We start from the raw sequence: 19,950 nt of genomic DNA, 5'->3' as shown, positions 1-19,950 counted from the left end.
GACCTCCCCTGGGCCAGAGGAGAGCCCATTACCATGAAGAGTGAGTCCCAGGCCTAGCAGTATTCACCACAAGCTGACTGAGAAGCCCTTCAGCCTTAAGTGAACACAGGCAGTAGCCTGGCAATAGTCTCTGTGGGCCTGCAGTGGTGGTGGCCACAGCGAGAGGCTTCTCTGCCTGTGGAATGGGCACGGAAGGGTGGGAAGGACTTTGTATTGTGGTTTGAATGCCAGCTTAGTTGCAATAGTGTAGAGCACAAGGTAAATTTCTAAAATTTTTGACTCTGGTCCCTGTCTCCCGGAGGCATCTCTAGGCCAACCTGGGGTCTGGGGGAACTAGCCACCCTGAAGGGAAGGACAAAGGCCTGGCTGGCTTTGTTACCTGCTTATTGTAGAGTCCTCCAGCCTTGAGTGAACATAGGCAGTAGTCAGGTATTGGTTACAGCCAGGTAATGGGCAAGACCAGTGCTGTGTTGGCTTCAGGCCTGATTCAGCAAGGCCCCAGTGGTGGCCACAGGGGGGATTGTGTCACCCCACCTGCAGCTCCAGGTGTCTCAGCACAGAGAGATAGCAAGAGGAAGAGAGAGCAAGATAGAATGAGAGCAAGAGGGAGAGCGAGAGCGAGAAATGGGGGTGGGGGTGAGAGAGAGAGAGACAGAGAGACAGCAAGAGAGAGAGAGAAAGAGAGAGAGAGACAGAGAGAGACAGAGAGAGAGAGAGAGAGAGACTGAGACCTTGTTTGTTTTGGAGAAATAAGGGAAGAAAACAAGAGTCTCTGTCTGGTAACTCAGAGAATTCTTCTGGGTCTTATCCAAGACCACCGAGGCAGTACCTCTACAAGTCTGCAAAAGCCACAGTGTTACTAGGCTTGGGATACCCCTAATGCAGATACAACTTAGATTACAACACCCAGCTCCCTTTGAATATCTGGAAAGCCTTCTGAAGAAAGATGGTACAAACAAGCCCAGACTGCAAAGACTACAATAAATACCTAACTCTTCAATGCCCAGGCGCCGATGAACAACCACAAGCATCAAGACCATCCAGGTAAACATGACCTCACCAAATGAACTAAAGAAGGCACCAGGGTCCAGGCCTGGAGAATAAAGATATGTGACCTTTGAGACAAGTAATTCAAAATAGCTGTTTTGAGGCAAGTGAAAGAAATTCAAAATAACACACAGAGGGAATTCAGAAATCTATCGGATAAATTTAACAATGGCATTGAAGTAGTTAAAAGGAATCAAGCTGAAATTGTGAAGTTGAGGAATGCAATTGGGAGGGTGGAGCAAGAAGTTGGAATGGAAGCCTCCATTGGTTGTTCCCCCTGCAGGAACACCAAATTTTAACAATGAACTACACACAAAAAAACATTGTGTAAAAAAATTAATAACTATGGGAACTCTTCAAGTCATAGAGAGTACAATAAGCATAAAGAGAAACAACAAAAGTTAAAAAGTGGGCAGATGAAGTTAAAGTGTTAAATTTTCATAAGTTATCTTTTCACTTGTTTGTTTGTGTATACAATCAGTGCTAAGTTGTCATCAGTTTAAAATAATGGGTTATAAAATAGTATCTGGAAGCCTCATGGTAACCTCAAGTGGAAAAACATAAAATGGATACATAAAAAATAAAAAGCAAGAAATTAAATTTTACCACCAGAGAAAATCATCTTCTCTAAAAGGAAGACAGGAGGAAAAGAAGCAGGAAAAGAACATTACAAAACAACCAGAAAGGAAATAACAAATTGGAAGGAGCAAGTCCTTACTCACTGATAGTAACATTGAATGTAAATGAGCTAAACTCTCCAATCAAATGACATAAAGTAGCTGAATAAATATTTTTAAAAGACCCAATTATCTGTTTCCTTTAAGAAACACACATCACCTATAAAGACAAACATAGATGGAAAATAAAGGGAAGGAAAGAAATATTCTATGCCAATGTAAACCAAAAAAGAGAACCAGTAGCTATACTTATGTCAGACAAAATAGATTTCAAGACAAAGACTATAAGAAGAGATAAAGAAGGTCATCATATAATGATAAAGGGGTCAATTGAGCAAGAGGATGTAACAATTATAAACATATATGCACCCATCACTGGAGCACCCATATGTAGAAAGCAAATATTACCAGAGCTAAAGAGAGGGAGAGACCCCGATACAATAATAGCTGGAGACTTCAACATTTCACTTTCAGCATTAGAGTTGATTTCCAGGCATGAAATCAACAAAGAAACATCAGACTTAATCTGCACTATAGAACAAACGGATCTAATACATATTTACAAAACATTTCATCCAATGGCTGCAGAATGCACATTCTTTTCCTCAGCACACAGATCATTCTTAAGGACAGACCATGTGAGGTCACAAGTTTTTTTGTTTGTTTGTTTATTTTTATTTTATTTATTTTATTTTTTTTTGAGATGGAGTCTTGCACTGTCACCCGGGCTCCCAGGCTAGAGTGCAGTGGTGCAATCTCAGCTCACTGCAACCTCTGCCTCCTGGGTTCAAACAATTCTCCTGCCTCAGCCTCCCAAGTAGCTGGGATTATAGCCACGTGCCACCACGCCCAGCTAATTTTTTTTTATTTTTAGTAGAGACAGGGTTTCACCATGTTGGCCAGGCTAGTCTCGAACTCCTGACCTTGTGATTCGCTCACCTCGGCCTCCCAAAGTGCTGGGATTACAGGGGTGAGCCACCGCGCCTGGCTATTTATTTTTGAGACTGAGTCTCCACTGTTGCCCAGGCTAGAGTTCAGTGGCATGATCTCGGCTCCCTGCAACCTCTGCCTCCCGGGTTCAAGTGATTCTCTTGCCTCAGCCTCCTGTGTAACTGGGACTGCAGGCATGTGCCACCATGCCCGGCTAATTTTGTTTTGTTTTGTTTTTTTAGTATTTATTGATCATTCTTGGGTGTTTCTCAGAGAGGGGGAAGTGGCAGGGTCATAGGATAATAGTGGAGAGAAGGTCAGCAGATAAACACGAGAACAAAGGTCTCTGGTTTTCCTAGGCAGAGGTCCCTGTGGCCTTTGGCCCTGTTTGTGTCCCTGGGTACTTGAGATTAGGGAGTGGTGATGACTCTTAACGAGCATGCTGCCTTCAAGCATCTGTTTAACAAAGCACATCTTGCACCGCCCTTAATCCATTTAACCCTGAGTGGACACAGCATATGTTTCAGAGAGCACCGGGTTGGGGGTAAGGTTATAGATTAACAGCATCCCAAGGCAGAAGAATTTTTTCTTAGTACAGAACAAAATGGAGTCTCCTATGTCTACTTCTTTCTACACAGACACAGTAACAATCTGATCTCTCTTTCTTTTCCCCACATTTCCCCCTTTTCTTTTTGACAAAACTGCCGTCGTCATCATGGCCCATTCTCGATGGTCGCTGTCTCTTCGGAGCTGTTGGGTACACTTCCCAGATGGGGCGGCCTGGCAGAGGTGCTCCTCACTTCCCAGATGGGGCGGCCGGGCATAGGCGCTCCTCACATCCCAGACGATGGGCGGCCAGGCAGAGACACTCCTCACTTCCTAGATGGGGTGGCAGCCGGGCAGAGGCGCTCCTCACATCCCAGACAATGGGCAGCCAGGCAGAGATGCTGCTCACTTCCTAGATGGGGTGGGCGGGCAGAGGCTGTAATCTTAGCACTTTGGGAGGCCAAGGCAGGCGGCTGGGAGGTGGAGATTGTAGCGAGCCGAGATCACGCCACTGCACTCCAGCCTGGGCAACATTGAGCATTGAGTGAGCGAGACTCCGTCTGCAATCCCAGCACCTCGGGAGGCCGAGGCGGGCAGATCACCCGAGGCCAGAAGCTGGAGACCAGCCCGGTCAACAGGGCAAAACCCCGTCTCCACCAAAAACACAAAAACCAGTCAGGAGTGGCGGCGCGTGCCCGGAATCCCAGGCACTCGGCAGGCCGAGGCAAGAGAATCACCAGAGCCCGAGGCAGGGAGGTTGCAGCGAGCCGAGATCATGGCAGTACAGTCCAGGCTCCGCAAGAGAGGGAGACGGTAGAAAGAGGGAGACAGAGAGCGAGAGGGAGAGGGAGAGGGAGAGGGAGAGCCAGAGGGAGAGGGAGAGGGAGAGGTCACAAGTTTTAAAACATTCAAAAAATTCCAATAATATTAGACATCTTCTCTGACCACAATGGAATAAAACTAGAGATCAATAACTACAGACATTTTAGAAACTATAAAACTTTAAAAATTTCTTAAAATGAATGACGATGGAAACAAAACATACCCAGACCTATGGGATACAGCCAAAGCAGTACAAAGAGAGAAGTGTATATCTAAAAGTACCCACATCAAAAAAGAACAAAAAATAATCAAGAAGAGCTAATACTAATCCTACTCAAACTATTCTGAAAAACAGAGGAAGAGGGAATACTTCCAAACTCATTCTACCAGGCCAGTATAAGCCTGATACCAAAAACCAGACAAAGATACATTTAAAAAAAAAAAAAAAGGAAGCTACAAGCCAATTTCCCTGATGAATATTGATGCAAAAACCTTCAGCAAATACTAGCAAACCGAATTCAACAATACGTTGATAATTTGACTTCTTTCTTTCTAATTTGGAGGCCTTTTATCTCTTTCTCTTGTCTGATTGTTCTAGCTATGACTTCCAGTACCATGGTGAACAAAAGTGGTGAACAAGGGCACCTTGTTGTGTTCCAAGTCTTAGAGGAAAGGCATTCAGTCATCATCATGACCAAGTGCGATATATCCCAGGGATCCGAGGACGGTTCAACATATGCAAATCAATCAATGTGATACACCATATCAACAGAATGAAGGATAACAACCATATGATCATTTCAATTAATGCTGAAAAAACCATTTGATAAAATTCAGAATTCCTTCATGGCGAAAGCCCTCACAAAACTGGGTATAGAAGGACATACAGACCCACAGCTAGTATCATACTGAATGGGGAAGAACTGAAAGCTGGGGAAAGGGAGAAGCTTGGAGTGGCTCAGTCTAAGTCTGAAAGTCTCAAAACCAGGGAAGCCGACAGTTCATTCTATTTAAATATCTTTTTTTGGACCCATTAATTATCCCCACCTCTCCCTCACCCCTCACTACCCTTTCCAGCCTCTGGTAATTATCTTTCTGCTTGTTTGCAGATGACATGATCTTGTATTTGCAAAAACCTAAAGACTCCACCAATAAACTCTTCAAACTGATGAGCAAATTCAGGCAAGTTGCAGGATAGAAAATCAACACACATAAATCTAGCATTTCTACATGCCAACAGTGAACACTCTGAAAAAAAAATCGATAAAGTAATCTCATTCACAACAGCCAGAAATAAAATAAAATACCTAAAGGATTCATTATTTATTCTAGTCTTCTCTGTCTGGCTTGTTTGGATTTTTATGTTTGCTTACAGATTTTGTGTAATTTACCTGTTGAATGTCATTTTTTTCTGCTAGGCCACTACCATCTTTACAGCATTAGATGGTGCCTTAAGCCCAACTTTACCTTGTCTCAAGCAAATGATCAGAGTGCTGCCCATCCAGAATGAGGGAGGTCCCAAAGGTGATATCTTGCCAGTATGGAAGAGCTAGCTGGCTAAGGGTCTGTGCCCACGGGGCTCGTGGAACATCCCACTAACAGTGTGGTGCTGCTAAATAGCCACTCTGATTTGGCATCTCCTTTGGCTGAGTTACACAGCAGAGGTTCCAGGGCTGAGGATGATAGTTCTGCCTCCCCATTTTGTCTCTGGCTGTCCTCAGGGACATTTCTCCCCTCAGGCACTCACGATGCTTCCCATGGGTTGAGTCAGGAACAGGTCTCCTGCCAGGGAACCCAAGATGGTGCGGAAGCTGACCATTCACCTCAATATCACTTCTTCCAGTGTAGAAACCATGACTTGGCCAGCACGGTTGCTCACGCCTGTAATCCTAGCACTTTGGGAGGTCGAGGCCGGCGGATCACCTGAGGTCAGGGTTTCAAGACCAGCCTGGTCAACATGGTGAAACCCCATCTCTACTAAAAATACAAACATTAGCCAGGAGTGGTGGTGCACACCTGTAACCCCAGCAACTTGGGAGACTGAGACAGGAGAATCGCTTGAACCCAGGAGGCGGAGGTTGCAGTGAGCCAAAACTGTGCCATTGCACTCCAGCCTGGGCAACAGAGTGAGACTCCGTCTCAAAAAAAAAAAAAAAAAAACAAGCAAATCAAAAAAAACACAGACGTCTCCACACATATACCAATCTTGAATGGTATCTGCATTTCTCCTGTCTTTGTCTGTTCAACACTCAGGCTGTTGGCTTTCAGACCTGGCAGAACCTACATCACTGGAACCAGAATCTGTCTGTGTCTCACACCCATCCAGCCCTGGATTCAGGCTGAAGGAAGGAGGCAATCCCAACTGTCAGGGAGGGTGAAGGCAGAACAGGAAGCTCAAGGAAATCTCATGTGACCTCAAGAGGTGGTCTGAAAGACTGAACAGGCACACAGAAATATCACGTCTACAAAAACCTGCAGCTTTGGGGATGGTGGAACAGTATTTGACGGGGACCATCCAAGAACAGCCAGGCCTAGCATCCACACTTGCCCTGGAAGGCAACTGGCCATTTTCAAATCAAGGATATGAAGCCAACCAGCTGCAGAAGGGGCTGTTGGCTGCCTACAGGACATCAAGGAGATGGAAGCCACCTTCCATGTAGCTGCCAGTGGGAAGTGTGGGAAGTTTTTTTTGTTTTTGTTTTTGTTTTAGACGGAGTCTTGCTCTGTCACCAGGCTGGAGTGCAGCGGCGCAATCTCGACTGCAACCTCTGCCTCCCGTGTTCAAGTGATTCTCCTGCCTCAGCCTCCCGAGTACCTGGGACTACAGGCGCCCAGCAGGCAGTTTTCACCAGGTTGGCCCACAGGCACCAGAACAGGCTCAATGCCCCCACCTCCAACCAAGAGACTACCCCGCCCTTTTCAGCGCTCCCTGTGCCTTCCCTTTTGCTCGGCCACCCACCGGGATGTGGCATCTGCTTCCATCTGGCTACTGAAACTAAGGAGGGAGACCTGATGGGATGTGGCAACAGAGGTTCAAAGATGAGGGCTAATAGAGGAACTGAGGATGTCGCGCGGGTTTCTGGCCAAGATGAACTGACCATACGCGTGGTGGCACCAGAGGGACATAATGGCTCCAGAAAGAGGACTGGGCCCGAGTGGAAGGATGAGCTCCGTCATGCTCCTCAACAGCATGGAAATAACCATACAGGAGAGGCCACCAACATCAAGCCACAGGGAGAGTAAGGATGCTCATGACGGAAAGGACAGTGACATGGCAGAACTGTGACAGTGAACCACAGGAGGAAAGGCAAGAGAGACTGGGGTTCTGAAAGGAGGCACTCAGTTCCTCCTGAAGGTGAGGGAGAGTAGTGCTGAACAACGGGACCTGTGAGACCCCAAAGTAGGATGAGAAGAGGAGGGAACATGAGCAGGGTGTGTTGGGAAAAGGCAGAAAATGCTCCTGTGGCAGGGCAGGGCCCCCACAGCACCTACACCCAGGCACTATGGTGACTGCAGGGCTGCTGCTCAGAGGCCGGCCCAGGTACCCTACAGGGAGAGGGTCCACCACAGAGCGTTCTTCAAGCGCCAGGGAACACAGCAACACCCCGCACCCCCCAGCACTCCCAACAATCGCAGAGAGGGCAGACCACAGACCACAGAATATGAGAACAACTTTATTTCACACTGCTTTGAACTGTGTTGGGAAGGGGGCAAATGCAGCGGAAGAGAGGAAGCCCTGGCTGAACAGGATATGGAGGGAACCCGCTTAGCTGCAGCTCCGGAGCTCCAAAGGTAGCAGCTGCTCATCTTGTAGGAAGATGCTGGCTCCAACCTGTGAAACAGAGCAGCTCAGGGACGGGCCCCCAGCCAGGGCGAGCCCACAGCCCTTCTAAGCTACTGGGACTGTGGAAAGGGACATGACGTGTGCAACACTCACTTCACAGGTCCTGGAACTTGTCAGTGAGGAACTGCATGGCCGCTGAAACAGAGAGACAGAACTGGGCACTCCAGACCCAGGGAAACAGAAACCCACGCCCTGCCCCCGTGGGGAACAACCTAGCCCTGCAACCAGAAACCCCACCAGCCCTGGGACTGACTCATCCACCCGTCACCTGAATTAAATGTGGAAATACCTTCTAAGCGGGAAAGTGGTTCTCAGGTGTTGGGCCATCCCAGAACCATTCAGAACATGTTTCAAAGACAGATAAGCCAGCCAGCAAGCAAACACCATACAAGCAGTACCAGGCAGCAGTTAAAGGAAAACACATAAGGTATCTCTAACCGTCCTAAGAGAAGATCTCTGGGACTTGTAGACAAAGTGTACACGGAGTTCAGACGACACATTGCTGTCTGTGCACACCCCTAGCTGAAAAGGCACAGAAGGCTCCAGGGCCAGGCCTGCTTGGTTCTCTTCCCCAGAGGAAGTCAGTCCCAGTGACACCACCTATACCTGCAGTCCACCCCCACCACCGGCACCTGCAGAACGACACCGCTGTCCATCCCTGCCCCAGCCAGTGCTCCATCATACCTAGTTGGTCTCTAAGGTCTTCAATTTCCCTCTGCAGCAAGATGCACTAGCCCAGGAGACACCAGTGGAAAAGAAATGGTTAGTCAATTCTGGCTTCCTTTCTCCCCGTTCTCCCTCTCTCCCCTAGCCCTTATAGCCCCCATAGCCTGCAGCCCAGTGGTGAGGTGGATTGGCACAAAACCCTCAATGGAAAGGAGGCACTCACTCTGCATGGGGTATGGTAGGCAGAGGGGATTGGGGAGACACCGAAATTAGTTTAACCTGGACATGGATCCCACCATCTAGTGTGGACCTCTATTTCTAGGAGCCACACAAAGCATTACCCGAGGACAGCCCTGGGCTCCCGGGGGCTGCTGCTGCCTTTCCGGTCTTGGGGGATGGACAGGTGGCTGCCAGTCACCTGAAAGAGAACACAAAATCCAGCTTCCAAGCCTCCCAGTGAGGTGGAAAGGGCGTAGCAGGGTCTAAAGTGAGGCACCATCACCCTCTGCTGGCAACATGTTGCCCCTGCTCTGCCTAGCATCTCCAACCCTCCCTCTGGGACTGTCTTCCCTGTTCTCCCTCGTGAGCCCATCTGCACCTGTGGCCCCCTAGCATTGTGACTCCAGGTTGGACTCCAGCAGTGCGGCAGCCACAGCCAGGCCCTGGGAGGGCCGGTATGGCTGAGCAGGACTTAACAGAAAAGGGCACAGTACTGCCGAAAGTCTCCTTCCAGAGTTGGAATGTGGGGCACTGCTCCAAATCGCCCCCCACCACACAAACCCCACTCAGAGAGGACAATGTGGCTTAAAGCCAGCCCCGTCGACACCCCATTTCCTGTGGGACAGCTACCTGGGTGGGCAGGGAAGCCTGGGAGCACAGCTAAGCCCCCAGAAGCGACAGAGCCAGAGGTTTCCCTCCCTACCCCTCTCCCCTCCACCCCATCAAACCCGCAAGACTCACCGGAGGGTGCATGGCATCTGGGCACCAGGCGTCTCAAGGTAAAGGCCGAGGGCTGTGAGGTTCCTAGTACTTGGGGAGCTCTGATGTTGGGATCACCACTGCTGTATTCTCCACGACGCATGGACAGAGAAATCAGCTCTGGCTTCTGTGTGGGAAGCTAAAACAGAAATTTCTGAGTCAGGCTGGCAGTGGGGACGGGCGGTGAGTACACATGGGGAGGGGTTGTGTTAAGGTGGAGACCCCAGACTAATCTTATTAACACTTTCTCCCTCAGTCCACCCCAAGACAGGAGGGCTTGCTTAACAGCTAGGGAAGGAGGAATTGGGAAGTTGATGAGTCTAGATGCCCAAGCTTTGCGCCCTGATCCAAACCAGCTGCCAGCCCTGCCTTCCATCCCAGCTCCTCTCTCAGGGAGGAGGCAGGACAACTGCAGAGTGTCCAGAGCCAGGCCTGGCACACACCAAGTGCTCCCTTTAATGTGTGCTCCTAAGAGGAGGACCCCAATCGGGCATCCTAGTGTCCCTGGGCTCCCAATGACAACCTGTGAGCAAGGGATAGAGAGGGCATGGGCAAAGAGGAGTGTGCTGGAAGAGAGGTGGGTGGGGGGAGACAGAGGAGAAAGAGGAAGAGGAGAGCAAGGAGGAGAAGGAGGAGTGCGCGAAGAGAACCTACTCACTTGGGCCCTTGGGACCTCATCTCTATTTGGGTCATTATCTTCTCTGGCCGCAGCCTGGGACTCCCTGGTCTTCCTTCCTGCAGGTTTCTTCCCAGGGCTGCTGTGCTTGGGCTCCTTGGGTCTCACGGACTTCCCCAGGAGCCCCATGCCAGACACTGGTGGGAAGCTAGCCGGATCAGGTGGAACTGCTGAAAGTCTCTGCCCCCAGGCAGGAAAGGCTCCCCGCAGGGCCAGTTCTGGTGCACCCTCTAGGGATTTCTTCTCCTGGGCCACCTTCCTTCCCAGAGTGCCCCGGGGTAGGGGCCCTCTAACGGCAGCTCCTGAGCAGCTGGGCCTGACCCCCCTCTTTCCCCACACCATACTCTGCATTTTCTTCAAGGAAGGCACGTCCAGCTCTCCCACAGCCGGCCTCTCCACGACTGGGGTGAGTCTGCGGGGAGGAGAGGTCAGGAGAGGTCCCTGAACCTGAAGGTAACTCTCCCTGCGGTGGAAACTGGGGCGTCTGCAAGTGTCTCCTGGCTTCTTGGGGCTTCCGGGCTTGGCCTGGCTTCCTTCTTTGGTGCTAATGATCACCCTAATCACCGGTAAGTCGCTGCTCTCATCTGCGGAATCAGAGTCGTCAGTATTCAGCCCGGCGGGGCCTTCCGCGGAGGGCTGCTGGGGATCCACTTGGACGCTCAATCTGCTCTTCGAGCCCCTTTCTGGGTTCTCCCAGGCCGGTCCTGGCCCAGGAACACTGAGGTGGAGAGGGCGGGCAGAGGCCTGCTGCCATTCTCCAGGGCTGGGGCTCAGCGCACCTCTCCAACTGGGACCGACCTCCAGGTCCGCCCAGATGTCAGTGGACCCTTTGGCAGCGGCGCCTTCTGGGGACGGGTGTCCCTGGACGCTGGATGGCGGCATGATGGTGGCTGGCTCATCAGCCAGGTAGAAAGAGTAGTCCACACCACCCGCTTGGTCGTCGACCGGGGTGCCAGGCCGGCCTTCCTGGCCCCAGAGCACCACCCTTCCCTGCTCTATCAATTCGCTCTCAGGCTCGAAGCTGAAGCTCTCGGGATCTGTGAACCCGCTCTCGCCCTTGCCCTTGCCCTTGCCACTGCGCTGCCCCCCCAAATTGAGGTCTCGGCCGTGGCCGTCACCCCGTGGGGCTCCCGGGCTGGCGGTGTGGGCGCCGGCCTGCTCGCCACCCTCTGGGCCTAAACCAGCCCTGCAAACGGACACTTCATCTGTGGAGCTCATGGCGCCCGCCAGTCTAGACAGCCAGGCTGTGGGGAGACAGTCGTCCTGGTAACAGTGGGAGAGGAGAGCCGAGCCCAGCCAAGCCCAGCCGAGGGGGCCACTCTCAGCTTTGAGCCTGAGAGCGAATTGATACAGCAGGGAAGGGTGGTGCTCTGGGGCCACAGGAACAGCAAGGCCTTTGGGACACCGCCACCCTCACCACAGTCTGCTCACGAGATGTCACTGACAGCGCGTGGCTTCCGGGCTCCCTCAATGCCTGCGTCCCGCCTTCTCATTGTTCCATGCCTTCTCATTGGTCTGCCCATCGCCAATCAGCGTGCCCCTTGTTGGGCGTGGCTTCTGGGCTTTACCCAATTGGGAGGCAGACTCTTGGATTGCCCGGACGCCCATAGTTTGGCTGGGTGGTTGTACTTGGGTCAGGTCTTGGGGCCAGGGCCCACTGGAGCTCTCCATCCACCTCTTTCTTCCTGTCCTGCTGCCTCTGGCCAGGCACCTACTTTCCAATGACAGCCACGTCTCTGAGCCCCAGTGTCCCATTGTAAGGCGGAAGTCAAGGGGAGAGCTGCCCCCAGCTCATCAGCTTGGGAGAATAAATGTCCTGATGCACGAGAAGCACCTGGCACACAGAGGAGCTATCATTAAAAAGTAGGTGCCCGGCCAGAGGGAGCAAGACAGAAAGAAAGAAGTGGATCGAGAGCTCCAGTGCACCCTGGCCCCAAGACCCGACCAGAGTGCATCCACCCAGTCAAATGGCGGGCAGCGGCACAAACCAAGAGCCTGTGTCCCTATTGGTTAAAGCCCAGAGGCTTCACCCAACAAAGGGGGCGCTGGTTGGTGGAGGGGGGACCAATGAGAAGGCTTGACACGGGTGTCGAAGGCGCGCGGAAGCCACCCGCTATCGGGAACACGGTACTTCCACCTGCCGTGAGGGCCACGGTGTCCTGAAGGCCTTGTTGTTCCTGTCCCCTGGCCTGCTTGGCTGGGCTTGGTTGGGCTCGACCGTCTCCCCATAGGCCAGGGTGCCTGAACTGGCGCCATGAGCTCCCCCGATGAGGTGTCCGTTTGGGGGGCCGGTTTCGACCTGGAGGGTGGCGAGCAGGCTGGCACCTGCACAGTCAGCCCCGGAGCCCCACAGGGCCACAGCCGAGGCCTCGATCTGGGGGCACCGCACAGCAGCAAGGGCGAGAGCAGGTTCACAGATCCCGAGGGCTTCAGCTTCGAGTCTGAGAGCGAATTGATAGAGCAGGGAAGGGTGGTGCTCTGGGGCCAGGAAGGCCGGCCTAGCACCCTGGTCGACGACCAAGGGGACGGTGTGGACTACTCGTCCTACCTGGTTGATGAGACAGCCGCCATCGTGCCACCGTCCAGCATCCAGGGACACCCGTTCCCTGAAGGCGCCACTACTGAAGGGTCCGCTGAAAACTGGGTGGACCTGGAGGTCGGTCCCAGTGGGAGAGGCATGCTGAGCCCCAGCCCTGGAGAATGGCAGCAGGCCTCTGCCGGCCCTCTCCACCTCAGTGTTCCTGAACCAGGCCGGGCCTGGAAGAACCCAGAAAGGGGCTCGAAGAGCAGATGGAGCGTCCGCGTGGACCCCCAGCAGCCCTCTGTAATAGGCCCCACCAGGATGTCTACCCACGACTCTGATTCCTCCAATGAGACCAGTGACTTACCACTGATGAGGATGGGCATTCGCCACAAAGAAGGAAGCCAAGCCAAGTTCGGCAGCCACAAGAAGCCAGCAGACACATCCAGACACTCAAGCTTCCACTGCAAGGAGAGTTACTTGCCCGTGCCAGGCCGTTTCCTGACCTCTGCTCCCCGCGGACTCACTCCAGTCGTGGAGAGGCCGGCTGTGGGAGAGCTGGAGGACTCTCCCGGGAAGAAAATGCTGAGCAGGGCCTTGGGAAAGGTGGAGGCCAGGCCCAGCTGCTCAGGAGCTGCCACTGCAGGGGCCCTGCCCTGGGGCCCTTCTAAGAGGAAGATGGCCCAGGAGAAGTCTCTAGGGGGTGCCTCTCAACTGGCCCTATGGAGACCCTTTCCTGCCTGCGGAGAGAGACTCTCAGCCACTCCCCCAGGGCTGGCCACCTCCCAGCCATTGCCTGGTGTGCGGCCGCAGGGGATGTCCAAGAAACCCCAAAAGCCTAAGCACAGCAGCCCTGGGAAGAAACCAGCAGGAAGGAAGACCAGGGAGTCCCAGGCTGTGGCCAGAGAAGATAATGACCCAAATAGAGATGAGGTCCCAAGGGCCCAAGTAAGTAGGCCCTTCTCGCCCTCCTCTCCCTCTTCATCCTCCTCCTCCTCTGGTCTCCCCCCAGCCTCCTCTCTTCCAGCACACACCTGTTTACCCATGCCCCCTATGTCCCTTGCTCAAGGGTTGTTATCGGAAGGCCAGGGACACTAGAATGCCCAATCAGGGTCTTCGTTGTAGGGGCACACGTTAAAGGGAGTACTTGGTGTGTGACAGGCAAACCTCCGGACACTCTGCAGGGGTCCTGCCTCCTCCCCCAGAGAGGAGCTGGGATGGAAGGCAGGGCTGGCAGCTGGTTAGGTTGGGGTGATCCCTTAAAGTGTGGGCCGCAAACCTGGGGCATCTAGGCTCATCAACTTCCCGACTCCTCCTTACTTAGCTGTTGCCCGAGCCACCTGGAAGGGGGCCCAGGCTATCTCACTATCCCCAGTGTTTTCCCTGGCTGGGCTCTGCCTCCTGGCCTGGGGCTGACTGAGGGAGAAAGTGCTAATGAGATTAGGCTCTGGAGTCTCCATCTTACCACAACCCCTCCCATATGTACTCACTGCCCGCCCCCACCGCCAGCCCGACTCAGAAATTTCTGTTTTAGCTTCCCACACACAGGCCAGGACTGCCTCGCCTATCCATGCATCGTGGAGAATTCAGCAATAGCGACCCCAACATCAGAGCTCCCCAAGTTCCGGGGACTTCAGAGCCCTCTGCCTACAGCCTGGGAGGCCTCGTGCCCAGACGCCATGCACCCTCTGGTGAGTCTTGCGGGTTTGATAGGAGTGGAGGGGAGAGGGGTCGGGAGGGAAACCTCTGGCTCTGTCGCTTCTGGGGGCTCAGCCTTGTTCCCAGGCTTCCCTGCCCACCCAGGCAGGTATCCCATGGGAAATGGGGTGTCGACAGGGCTGGCTTTAAGCCACATCATCCTCTCTGAGTGGGGTTTGTGTGGTGGGGGCGATTTGGAGCAGCGCTCCAAACTCCAACTCTGGAAGACTTTCGGCAGTACTGAGCCCTTTTCTGTTAAGTCCTGCTCAGCCACACTGGCCCTCCGAGGGCCTGGCTGTGGCTGCCCCACTGCTGGTGTCCAACCCGGAGTCACAACGCTAGGGGGCCACAGGTGCAGATGGGCTCATACTGGGGAACAGGGAAGACAGTCACAGAGGAAGGGTTGGAGATGCTGGGCAGAGCAGGGGCAACATGTTGCCAGCAGAGGGTGATGGTGCCTCACTTTAGACCCTGCTAGGCCTTTTCCACCTCACTGGGCGGCTTGGAAGCTGGATTTTGTGTTCTCTTTCAGGTGACTGGCAGCCACCTGTCCGTCCCCCAAGACTGGAAAGGCAGCAGCAGCCCCCGAGAGCCCAGGGCTGTCCTCGGGTAATGTTTTGTGTGGCTCCTAGAAATCCAGGTCCACACTAGATGGTGGAATCTGTGTCTAGGTTAAACTGATAGCTGCATACCCCCTGACCCCCGCCTCCACCTTCTGCACCCCAGGGAGAGAGGGTGCCTCCTTTCCATTGAGGATTCTGTGCCAACCCACCTCGCCACTGGGCTGCAGGCTATGGGGGCTACTAAGGGCTGGGGGAGACAGGGAGGACAGGGAGAGAGGAGGCCAGAATTGGCAAACCATTTATCTTCCTCTGGTGTCTCCTGGACTAGTGCATCCGGTTGCAGAGGGAAATTGAGGACCTTAGAGACCAACTAGGTATGAGGGAGCCCTGGCTGGGGCAGGGATGGACAGCGGTGTCTTTCTGCAGGTGCCGGGGGCAGGGTGGACTGTAGGTACAGGCGGCATCACTGGGACTGACTTTCCTTTGGGGAAGAGAACCAAGCAGGCCTGGCCCTGGAGCCTTCTGTGCCTTTCCAGCTAGGGGTGTGCACAGACAGCAATGTGTTGTCTGAACTCCATGTACACTTAGTCCACGAGTCCCAGAACTCTCCTCTTACGACGGTTAGAGATACCTCATGTGTTTTCCCTACAAGCCTGGTAGGGCTTGTATGGTGTTTGCTTGCTGGCTGGCTTATCTGTCTTTGAAACACGTTCTGAACGGTTCTGGGATGCCCCAGCACCTGAGATCCACTTTCCTGCTTAGAAGGCATTTCTACATTGAATTCAGGTGACGCGTGGGTGAGTCAGTCCCAGGGCTGGTGGGGTTTCTGGTTGCAGGGCTAGGTGGTTCCCCACCGGGGCAGGGCGTGGGTTTCTGTTTCCCTGGGTCTGGAGTGTCCATTTCTGCCTCTCTCTTTCAGCGGCCATGCAGTTCCTCACTGACAAGTTCCAGGACCTTTGAAGTGAGTGTTGCACACACCATGCCCCTTTCCACAATCATGGTACCTTAGGAGGGCTGTGGGCTGGCCCTGGCTGAGGGCCCGTCCCTGAGCCTACTCTGTTTCACAGGTTGGAGCCAGCATCTTCCTACAAGATGAACAGCTGCCACCTTTGGAGCTCCGGAGCTGCAGCCAAGCGGGTTCCCTCCATATCCTGTTCAGCCAGGGCTTCCTCTCTTCCGCTGCATTTGCCCCCTTCCCAACGCAGTTCAAAGCAATTTGAAATAAAGTCGTTCTCATATTCTGTGGTCTGTGGTCTGCCATCTCTGTGATTGTTGGGAGTGTTGGGGTGTGCCGGGTGTTGCTCCGTTCCCTGGTGCTGGAAGAACAGTTCCCCTGGCGCTCTGTGGTGGGCCCTCTCCCTGCGGGGCGCCTGGGCCCGCCTCTGAGCAGCAGCCCTGCACTCGGGCTCACCATAGTGCCCTGGGTCTAGGTGCTGCGGGGGCCCTGCCCAGCCACAGCAGCATTTCCTGCCTTTCTCCTACACGCCCTGCTCATGGTCCCTCCTCTTCTCCTCCCACTTTGGGGTGTCACAGGTCCCCTTCTTCAGTGCTTTTCTCCCTCTCCTTCAGCAGGAACTGATGGACTCCTTCTAGAACCCCTGTCTCTCTCACCTTTCCTCTTGCGGTTCACTGTCCCAGTTCTGCCCTGTCACCGTTCTTTCCTTCGTAAGCATCTTTGCCCTCCCAGTGGCTTCATGTAGGTGGCCTTTCCTGCACGATTATTTCTGTGCTGTTGAGGAACACAATGGAGCCCAGTCCTCTTTCTGGAGCTGTTATGTCCCTCCGGTGCCACCATGCACATGGTCAGGTCATCTGGGCCAGTAACCTGCGTGGCATCCTCAGTTCCTCTTAGCCCTCACCTTTGAACCTCAGTTACCAAATCCGGTCAGGTCTCCTCCTTAGTTTTAGTAGCCAGGTGGAGGCAGAAGCCACCTCCTGGTGGGTGGCGGAGCCAAAGGGAAGGTACAGGGAACGCTGAAGAAAAGGGCGGGTTCATCTCTTGGTTGGAGGCCGGGGCACTGAGTCTGTTCTGGTGCCTGCGGGCCAACCTGGTAGAAACTGCGGGCTGGGAGCTACATGGAAGGTGGCTTCCACATCCTTGGCGTCGTATAGGCAGCCAACAGCCCCTTCTGCAGCTGGTCGGCTCCATACCCTTGATTTGAAAATGGCCAGCTGCTTTCCAGGGCAAGTGTCAATGCTAGGCCTGGCTGTTCTTGGATGGTCCCCATGAAATATCATTTCACCACCCCCAAGGCCGCAGGTTTTTGTGGATGTGATATTTCCATGTCCCTGCTCAGTCTTCCAGATTGCCTCTCAAGGTCACATGAGATTTCCTCGAGCTCCCTGTTCTGCCTTCACCCTCCCCGACAGTTGGGATCGCCCGCTACCTTCAGCCGGAATCCTCGACTGGGTGGGCCCCAGATTCGGGCACAGATTCCGATTCCAGTGAGGAGGTGTGTGTAGGTTCTCCCTGCTCCCATCGCCAAGAGACTGGGTGTTGAATAGACAAAGACAATAGAAATGCAGATACCATTCAAGGTTAGTGTGTGTGTGTGTGTGTGTGTGTGTGTGTGTGTGTGTGTGCGCGCGCGCCTGCATGAGCATGCCCCTGCATGCATCTGCTTGGGAATCAAATTAATTGAGGGTGCTCTCCCTTGAGCAAGAAAGAGATGATTCACAGAGTGGAGGCAGTGGTGAAGGATCCGTGAAGGATCAAATGTGCAAAAGCAGGGCTGAGATCTACCTCTGACAAGAGGTGTTGTTCAATTCTAACACCTAGGAGGGCACAGACTGGGACAAATGGGACATCCCCAAACACAGGGATGGGTGTCGGGCTCTCAGAATGCTGGAGGCACCACAGTAGGCTCCTGATCCTCCGCAGGATGGATGGGATGTCTCAGCACTCCCGTGTGTGGGTGCAGTGATAATGCCTCAGAGTTGCTGGTTGGTGTTTCATCTAGGAAGCGGGGATCTCCCATGGGAGGGTGCTGTGACTTGACATGGGCAGGGTGGGAACAGTGCAGGTGGAAAGCCAGAAAGAGGGACTGCCCTGGGACAGCTAGTCAGGCTCGGTACCTGCCTTCCCACACACTCTCACTGTGTCTCACTGCCGGGATGGGGTGGGACCATCACGCACATGGAGGGCCAATCACAGGCCTCAGAGACGTAAACAAATGGTGGTGGGGACCTACCCCATCCGCATCAAACCCCTAGCCTGAGAGGGTTGGCTTGATTCCTTGGGCCAAGGCTTTGACCCTGACACAGGTGTTTGTTTCTTGGGGGGATAACACAGTGGGCTGGTGTCTGGGGGAAGACGTGTGTCAGGGACTCTCCAGCTTGGGTTTTTGCCACCGGAGACATCTAGGCAGGTTCTGGTGGGGTGAGAACTCCACCCCTATCACTGCCCTGGGGGGCATGGGCCGTGGTCGACAGAGTGTGGAAGGGGAGAAGCCCGTGGACAGAGTGATGGAAGGCGTGAACCCATCCCCCGGTGGCTGGATTTGCAAGCCCCGCCTCTCAGCACACCACCTCGGTTTCATATTCAGACCACCTCCCACACAATACTGAGGCTGTAACATGTATACCCCAGGCCATGGTCAGGCGGAGCCTTTCAGTTCTAGGGGATATAAGTGCAGAATCCGAGGTTCCTCGGATTAGCGCAATCCATCTGGGCCCCAGTGGAGAGGAAGAGGTTGAGCACCTCCCCTTATTCAGTGACCCCCTTTTGCTTTTCCCTCAAGCCTGCTCTCCCACCAAGAGGATTGTGGGGTCTGGGCTGGAGAGCCTTAGACCCTCTCCTGCCTTGTCCTGCCACTCAGCTCAGACGGGCTCCGGAGGTCTGCCGAGCTGAGTGCCTGCCCTTGATGCAGCCACAGTGGCGGAGCCCTGAGCAGAATCCCACCTACACCCGGTGCCAGGGCTGCCACAGGTACATTTCCAGATGAGACCTCTTACTCTGTGGGCAGAAAAGAGCATCTCCTCTTCAGACTCCAGCTAGAGCCGAAGGTGTGTGAGTCTCTGCACACGCCCACCAGCCAGAGTCCCCTAGGGTGGCCTTCCAGGCTGTGGCGGAGGCCCAGGGCACCGCACACGGGGATGTGAGATGGCAATCATAGGATGATAGTGGTCATGGTGAGTACCAGCCATGAACTTCAGCCTGCCTGGAACACACTCCTGGGTGAACTCGGACAACCTCACGCACATCTGTCCTCAACCTCCACCCCAAGAACTCCTCTTTTCCCCACACATTTTCTCATCATGCGTTTCCTCGAAGGATGAGGCCAACACCAGTGTTTGCCAGGTACGGCCGCGTAGGCTGTGGCTGCCAGGGTGGCCGTGCAAACTCTATCTGTGGGATTCCAGGGTGCCCCGTTCTCATGATCCAGCGTGAACGGCGCCCATGTGGTTGTGCAGTGTTGAAGTCCAGGTCACTACCATGCAGAGCGAGGAACAGAAGGTTGGCAGGGTTTTGGAACCCTCCTGTTTGCCCCAACCCGATCACTACCTCCCCCTTTGCACACCCCAGAGGTAATCACTGTGCTGACTTTTCCAGTAATCACTCACTTTCTTTTACAGGGCTAATAATTCCCAGTTAATAACCCTCACCAAGATATAAAAGTTAGAGGCAGCTAAATGTAAAATTATATGTTTGAAACATAATACACACACACACACACATACTCTCTCTCACACACACCCACGCATACACACACACTTACAGAGAGAACTCAGAAGCCGGCCCTCTGACAAACTGTTGTAAGGTGATCAAGCCAGGTAACTACTACTGAGGTTATGAAACTGTACATTGCACCTTCAGAGAATTGTGATCAGAATGTCTTTCTCTGAAGGAAGCCAAATGCACATGCATATACCGTGTGATTCCATTTATATGACATTCTGGAAAAGGCAAATCTGTAGCAACAGAAAACAGATTGGTGGTTGCCAAGGTCTGAGGGTTAAGACTAGGAGTTCACTACCAGAGG

The 19,950-nt window shown here is 53.5% G+C and overlaps 2 protein-coding genes across 3 annotated transcripts; one reads left to right on the top strand and one right to left on the bottom strand.

Moving 5' to 3' along the window:
• Nucleotides 1-7,676: 7,676 nt before the first annotated feature.
• LOC100987917 (uncharacterized protein CXorf49) lies at nt 7,677-11,662 on the bottom strand. Its single transcript, XM_003820127.5, has 6 exons — nt 10,169-11,662; nt 9,493-9,649; nt 8,874-8,950; nt 8,551-8,596; nt 7,960-8,001; nt 7,677-7,854 (listed from the first exon to the last, which is right to left on the bottom strand). Exons 1-5 carry the CDS (start codon nt 11,402-11,404, stop codon nt 7,961-7,963), a joined length of 1,557 nt encoding a protein of 518 aa, XP_003820175.2. The 5' UTR covers nt 11,405-11,662; the 3' UTR covers nt 7,677-7,854; nt 7,960.
• Nucleotides 11,663-11,792: 130 nt separating this feature from the next.
• On the top strand, nt 11,793-16,206 carry LOC100988252 (uncharacterized protein CXorf49-like). Of its 2 annotated transcripts, XM_003820128.5 has the most exons (6): nt 11,793-13,655; nt 14,242-14,398; nt 14,938-15,014; nt 15,297-15,342; nt 15,888-15,929; nt 16,036-16,174. In XM_003820128.5, the coding sequence occupies exons 1-5, from the start codon at nt 12,441-12,443 to the stop codon at nt 15,926-15,928; spliced, it is 1,536 nt and encodes a 511-aa protein (XP_003820176.1). In that variant the 5' UTR covers nt 11,793-12,440; the 3' UTR covers nt 15,929; nt 16,036-16,174. The 2 variants fall into 2 exon arrangements, with proteins under 2 accessions (XP_003820176.1, XP_054962626.1); XM_055106651.2 differs by lacking the exon at nt 15,297-15,342 and having other exon boundaries at nt 16,036-16,206.
• Nucleotides 16,207-19,950: the final 3,744 nt, after the last annotated feature.

This window comes from Pan paniscus, chromosome X (genome assembly GCF_029289425.2).
Source record: "Pan paniscus chromosome X, NHGRI_mPanPan1-v2.0_pri, whole genome shotgun sequence".
NCBI classification, from domain to species: domain Eukaryota; kingdom Metazoa; phylum Chordata; class Mammalia; order Primates; family Hominidae; genus Pan; species Pan paniscus.
This window is presented reverse-complemented; position numbering and strand designations above follow the sequence as displayed.